The following is a 6,485-nucleotide window of genomic DNA, read 5'->3' as shown; positions in this document are numbered from 1 at the left end:
TAAAGTCATTTAAGTAGAGAGTTACATTTATTGTTCAGTTGTGTTTGTAATACAAAGGGTTTTTAATTTATATATTTGTTTTGTCTTTTTCCCTGTTTAATCTGTGAATTTTCTCCATCCAAAGTTAAAGTGGCCATTTTACCCCACTTTCCCCTACGGGGAATCACGGTTTTGCGACAAGCTGAGTTAAGCAGATAATTATTATGGTTATTATTGAAGTCGACTCAGGACAGACGTTTAACAACGCATAAATAAAGATGATCCTGAGTGTAGTACTGTGCCGATAGTGTACCTGAGTCTTTCTTCTTCACAACTTGTGTGACAATATGACTCGCTATGTTAGATGCATTCGAGGCTTGAATGTGGCTGTACCAGGCCTGTAATTAACATATTGAAATCTTCATTAACAGTTAGAAAGATGGATAATTTCGTACAGTTCCAAGTATATAGGGGGCCTACTATAAATAAAGTAATTAATATTCAATTGCTGAAAAGAAATTAATGCGATGGTGACGGAGAGGAAAAAAGATGGAAAAAGCGTGTCGAGATATATGATGTATAACTATAGCCCTTTCACTGTGTAATAACATTCGATCAATCCTAGTACGTACGCACCCCAGAACTTATCCTTAATAAGTCCTCAATTTGGCGATGTAACGTGAGTGGGTCAGTGGTGTTGAAGTCCGTGCTGATGCTTCTAACAATGGTGTTACTTCGCTTCAGGTTGCGCTTAGTGCTGAATGATTCCTAGTAACAAAGGTCACAGCCGATAAGCACGCAAGGTATACAATACATAACTGACGCGCTAACATAGCAAAGATAAACGTAAAAAATAATAAGTAAATAAACCGTTTAATAAAATTTAAGTAAATCGTAAAGTAAACAAACAAAGTAAACGTATAAGCAAAACCAAGAACCGGATGTGTAGGTATACTTACTGTATACAAACAGAGAACTCCTAAGAACTTTCTGTACCACGGGATATAGGTGGTTCGGTAGCGCTTGTGAATTCCTTCCAAGTATTCGTCTCCTATGCAGCTTCCAAACAGTAAAATATCCATAGTATTCTTCATGCCTTTTGTATCCGATCCCATTGTGTACTCATTCGCGTAGTACATTCCCTATAAAACAAATTAATTCTTTAGAATTTCTAAATTCCTTTTATTTTTTTTTAAAGACGAATTTCGAGCTATGAATTGTCAGGGCCGTGGAGTAGTTCTATAGTTTATCAAATTATCCGTAAATATTTAATAATACAATTATTTGAGCGTGGATAGAAATGAACATTCATCATTGCCGGAAGAGCAGATAAACAATATCTGATAATTCTATAATTTTTTGCACCTTCGGAAAATCTGTCACCGAATAATTAATATGAGAAATACATTCTGTTCCTTATACTTGTTGACGTATTGTTGCTAATATGTAGATGTGAAAATACTCTGTACTAAGCGACACCAGCGAACATATCGTTAAATATTTTTTCAAGCTAAATCGTCTCGGTTTTGCTACTATCTGTCTTAGTTTTGCTAAGTTTTTTTTGGTGCTAGATCCGAGCTAATGGTTATTGCCATACTTATACGCTGTACATCGTTGATGAAAGAAATGATTGCAGAACGATTGATCCGGAACGCGTCCATGTACGTATCCTGATATAATTTCCGATGCCAGCCGCATGATCTAGAAAATCATACATTACAGATAATACGCTCAAATATACGCATGTTAATTTTCGATACATCTTGGCATATACCGTTTTGCAGTAGTTATATAATTTAATAATTTTAATAACAAGTGATTAATCATCGCGATAATCTTCTCACGGAATCTGACTACACGAGATGCGTTCAATCTTCTTTTTAAAAACTTAAGCAGTACTTCTCATCTCAGCGGTATATGTGGTGCCTGGCTGTCTGTCTATGTACGCGTGGCCTGCATGCGTGTGTATCTACCTAATATACGTATGTGCGTGTACTTGAGTATGACCGACGTGAGTTTGGCCGTGCGCGTTTGCGTCTGTCCAGCTTCGTTGCGGCATTCATTTCTCACCGGGCCTCACTCACAGTTTCGTTTCACTGGTTAACTCAGAAAAAAAAACGGCTAATGTTGTCAACGTGTGCGGACGCTGCTCGGAGCTCGACGAATGGAACCTGATCATATAGCACTTATATCTATGACTCATGGTTTATACCTTAGTGTTGGCATCTATATACGCATAATATCATGATCATCGTTCATACCTAGTGTTTGATCTGATATACGCAACTCATGACTTCAGTCGTTTATACCTAGTGTGTATCTATATACGCACGTATATCACGCACTCGATTGTTTAATACTAGCGCTAATCTATGCTTACGCCAATCATGACTCATGTTTTATTACGCTGTGTTGAATCTATAATACGCACTATATCATGACGTCATTGTTTATACTAGGCCGTTGATCTAATGGTACGCACTATAATCATGACTCATTGTTGATACTAGCGCTAATCTATGTTACGCAATCATGACTCATGTTTATTACCTATGCGTTGATCTATATACCTCACTATATCATGACTCATTGTTTATAGCCTAGTGCTGATCTATATACGCCACGTATATTCATGACTTCATCGTTTTACGCTTTATGTTGATCTATATTACGCCAATCATGACTCATCCGTTTTACTACCTCAGTGTTGCATCTATATACGCACTAATATCACGACTCATCGTTTATTGCCTAGCGTTGATCTAGTATACGCACTATATCATACTCATTGTATACCTAGTTGTATGATCTATGCTACGCAATCATGACTCATCGTTTTATTACCTAGCGTTGATCTATGTACGGCAATCATGACTCATGCTTATAATACAGCGTTCTACACGTCTTACATACTTGGGTTATGCATAGGCAGACCATAGAAATAACGACGATGGTCGTGCGTGGTTTCCGACATATTAAATTGTTCTCGTAATCAGTGCTTCTCTATTCTAGTCTAGTGTCTCTGCCTGCTGCTGCCTGCGCTGCTTTTAGCTGCAAATAGAATCGAATAACCACCTGTCCCATCCGCGAGGTTAGTGACGAATGTGCCGTTCTAGTGCTGAGAGGTGTCATCGCCTGTGCATCATCTCCCTGCGGTTCATACAACGACAATAGACTGTTAATGAACGAAGACGAAAGCTATATTATATATGCTAAGCGCAAAACAAAATTCCGTAAAAATAAGAGGACGCGCGTGCGCGAAATTTTTTTTTCCAAACGGCTGATAACATAGCAGAAGGAATTTAGACGCCTCTGCATTGGCTGCTCGATTTGCTTTGCCTTGTGACAGATGAACAAACGCCCATTGTAAATGTTTGTTTGGTGTTATGACGATAGATAAGTGACGTTTTCTTGATGTATTTTCCATGGAAAAACGTATCTTTTCCTCATATAATGTATAACAATATAATAGTCACTATAATTGCCAATCATTTCTTTCTGCAAATGTGTTTTTTCTAGTCTCAATCCTGTTTTTTCATCTTCATGCATTATGCAGAGGGTCTGGCCTCCTCCTCCGATAATATTACATACGCTAACGTCGTAATGTACACCACTCGTGAGTGCTTCCGTCGCAGGAGGAGCGAGCCGAAGGGCACTAACGACAGTACTACTAGCTACGACGGTACTATAGTACTAGGCGCTACGGACAGTACTTGACCTATACGTACTCGTACTCGTTGACGCTAGTGAGTAGATACTAGTACGGTAGTAAATAAATAGTCGCGTAGTAGTAGCCTAGTGTCTTAACCTGAGCTCAGCTGAAAACGTAAGAGCTAATCGGACCACCGCGCACGCAACAATAAAGAACCAGAAAGTCGACCTATAATTGATAAGCCTAGCACCTCTCAGATAAGATGAAATAACACATTTGCCACAAAGAATTGCAATGTATAGTAGAGTATGTAGTGATGTTTAATAATGAGTTAAAAATAGGTGTCTTCATGGAAAATACATCAGAAAATTATACTTACAGTTAACCGGCGTTTGTTTTCTCTTGTTCGTTGAAAGATTTTCTGTTCAGTTCAAAGCAAATCAGTCAAGAAACAGCATCGATATTTGATAATTTACTCAAACCCATGAGTTGTTTTAAAGAGAAAACAGTTACTAAAAACTACGCTTAACCGTAACTCTACAGAAAGTATCGGAAAAATTTTTGCGTCGATAATGGCGGATTTTCGCGCTACAAAGTGCGATGGAGGCTGACATCTTGCAAAATTACCAGCTAATCAGAAGCGCCTAAATCACTTCCTATGTTATACCGTTTGGGAAATAAAAATCGCGCGACGGGTTGGCCGACAATTTTTTTCCCAACGTATAACATAGCGCAAGATTTAGGCCGCCTTCTGATTGGCTGCGAATTTGCAAGGATGTCAGCCCTATGACTTGTAGCAAAATCCCCAATTATCTACAAAAACTTTCCCGAACTTTCTGTAAGTTAGGTTAAAAGAGTTTATAGTATGTTTTGATTAAAACAACATGGCGTTGAGTAAATTAAACCCAAATATCATGCCATTTCTGACTGATTTGCTTTGACTTGAAGCAAAACCCTTCGAGACAAGAGCAACAAACGCCGTTTTTGAAATGTTTGTGTGTGTTGGTTATGACCGCCCTAGTAAGTATAAGTTTTCTAGCATGTATTTATTCATAGAAAGACACATATTTACTCATATCTATTAACATATATAATATTACTTATAATTTGCAATTCTTTGTGCAAATGTGTTATTTCATCTTAATCTTAAGTTAATGCAGAGGATCTACAGCTCTATATTATAGGCTGCCGAGTTTCTGTTTATGGTTATTGGCCTACGTGGCGCATTAGTTTTACGTTTCAGCTGACCTCAGGGCGTTAAACACTAGTTACTTATACTACGATCTACTATACTACTACTAGCGTAATGCAACGAGTACGAGTACGTATAGCTCTAGCACTGTTGTAGCCCTAGTACTATAGTACCGTCGTAGCTCTAGTAGTAGGGCCTACTGTCGTAGCCCTTCGCTCCTTCCTCCTGCGACGAAGCACTACGAGTGCGTGTACATACGTACGTATGTAATATTACGAGAGCCCAGACCCTCTCTGGCTCTCATAACTTAAGATTGAGATGAAAATAACACATTTGCAGAAAGAATTGCAATTATAGTGATATTATATGTTTATTAATAAGGAAAAGATACGTTTTTCATGGAAAATACATCAGAAAACGTACTTATCTAGCGGTCATAAACACAAACAAACATTTACAAATGGGCGTTTGTTCTCTTGTCAAAGGCAAAGCAAATCGAAGCAGCCAATCAGAAGGCGCTAAATTCTTCGCTATGTTATACCGTTTGGGAAAAAAAATTCGCGGACGGGTGACCCTTTCGTCAAACGACAATAATGATTTTTTTCGATATCAGGTTTGGCACGTAGTAGAATTGTCACTGACACTGGGAATAGCTGAGAGATCTCGTTAGCGTGGTACTTGTACTCTCAGCATTAAAGAACAATAGTTTCTAGAAAGGGTTATTCTAGAAGTATTGGTAGTAATAGAAGGACTATGTACTAGAGTTGAAGAAAGGCAGTGGCAAGAGGAATACAAGTCCAAGCGACTTTAAAACTATTTACCCGGTATTCGCGTGTGTATGCAGTTCATCATCAATTAACAGCTGTGAATCCTGCTCATGCATCAGCTCGTATTCTGACTCCATGTTGAGGGACGTGATTGGTCGAGCTTGCAGCAGGTAGATCTGCCCGTCTTTCACGGCAAACTCTATATCTCGCGCGTCAGAGAACGATTTCTCGACCTGTACAAAATGTAGGCGTTTCAGTTTCTAGCTGCGTACATAGAAATGAAAAGAAACTATTCATGTGCTCATGTAAAGCTCAATAAAAATGCGATGTCGAATTATTGTAGATTACCACGTTTCGTTATTTGCATCTGTTTGAAACACATAAGTATCCCCACAGATTTAGTTGATTTACCTGTATACCAATGTTGCCTAATTCCAACGCCGATTCGTCTGCTAGGCTACATTCCCCTTTAGCGTCCGTCTCTATTTCCTGCACTCCTCCTGACTCTGCAATCAACAAAATGATTGCTATCATTGGAGGTGTGTCATTTTCAGTTTTTATCATTCTAAGAGCCATATACCTGGTTAGATAGATAACTGGGGATATTGATACATTTGAAGGGGGGTCCTTGTTTCTGTTTGTCCAGTCGATATAATCAGAAATTGGTTAATGCTATACAAGTGTATGCAATCATAATGCGGTATATGCTATCTTTAACACGAAAATATAACGGAATAATTTACCTTCACTGATACCCTGTACAGCCTGCAAAATTGATCGTACATCAAGCTAGTCCGGACCAGGCGCGCGCTAAATATTTGCAGTACAGTTAAAACCCGCGTATAAGAACATAGATTTTAAGAACCTGTTAGGCTAAAATTTCCCATTTAGACCC

At 38.6% G+C, this 6,485-nt stretch overlaps 2 protein-coding genes across 2 annotated transcripts in view; both read right to left on the bottom strand.

Moving 5' to 3' along the window:
- Positions 1-209: 209 nt before the first annotated feature.
- On the bottom strand, positions 210-1,097 carry LOC106818751. Its single transcript, XM_014823421.1, has 3 exons — positions 939-1,097; positions 616-747; positions 210-377 (listed from the first exon to the last, which is right to left on the bottom strand). The coding sequence occupies exons 1-3, from the start codon at positions 1,092-1,094 to the stop codon at positions 225-227; spliced, it is 441 nt and encodes a 146-aa protein (XP_014678907.1). The 5' UTR covers positions 1,095-1,097; the 3' UTR covers positions 210-224.
- Positions 1,098-3,101: 2,004 nt separating this feature from the next.
- LOC106818748 (putative phosphoenolpyruvate synthase) overlaps positions 3,102-6,485 on the bottom strand; it is a 6,898-nt gene continuing 3,514 nt past the window's right edge. The window contains exons 7-9 of the mRNA XM_014823419.1: positions 6,002-6,096; positions 5,645-5,823; positions 3,102-3,129 (exon numbers count right to left, since the gene is read on the bottom strand). Of these exons, the coding sequence (XP_014678905.1) occupies positions 3,108-3,129; positions 5,645-5,823; positions 6,002-6,096 (296 nt within the window). The 3' untranslated portion in view covers positions 3,102-3,107. The remainder of the gene's footprint in view (positions 3,130-5,644; positions 5,824-6,001; positions 6,097-6,485) is intronic.

This window comes from Priapulus caudatus, unplaced genomic scaffold, assembly GCF_000485595.1.
Source record: "Priapulus caudatus unplaced genomic scaffold, Priapulus_caudatus-5.0.1 Scaffold2490, whole genome shotgun sequence".
Taxonomy (NCBI): Eukaryota; Metazoa; Priapulida; class Priapulimorpha; order Priapulimorphida; family Priapulidae; genus Priapulus; species Priapulus caudatus.
This window is presented reverse-complemented; position numbering and strand designations above follow the sequence as displayed.

Excerpts from the sequence above, each read along its gene's own strand:
- LOC106818751 (XM_014823421.1), bottom strand. The coding sequence starts at position 1,094 with ATGGGATCGGATACAAAAGGCATGAAGAATACTATGGATATTTTACTG. Across the intron at positions 748-938 it reads GAGTTCTCTGTTTGTATACA|GAATCATTCAGCACTAAGCG; the intron begins GTAAGTATACCT and ends CTTTGTTACTAG. Across the intron at positions 378-615 it reads TATTAAGGATAAGTTCTGGG|GCCTGGTACAGCCACATTCA; the intron begins GTGCGTACGTAC and ends TGTTAATTACAG.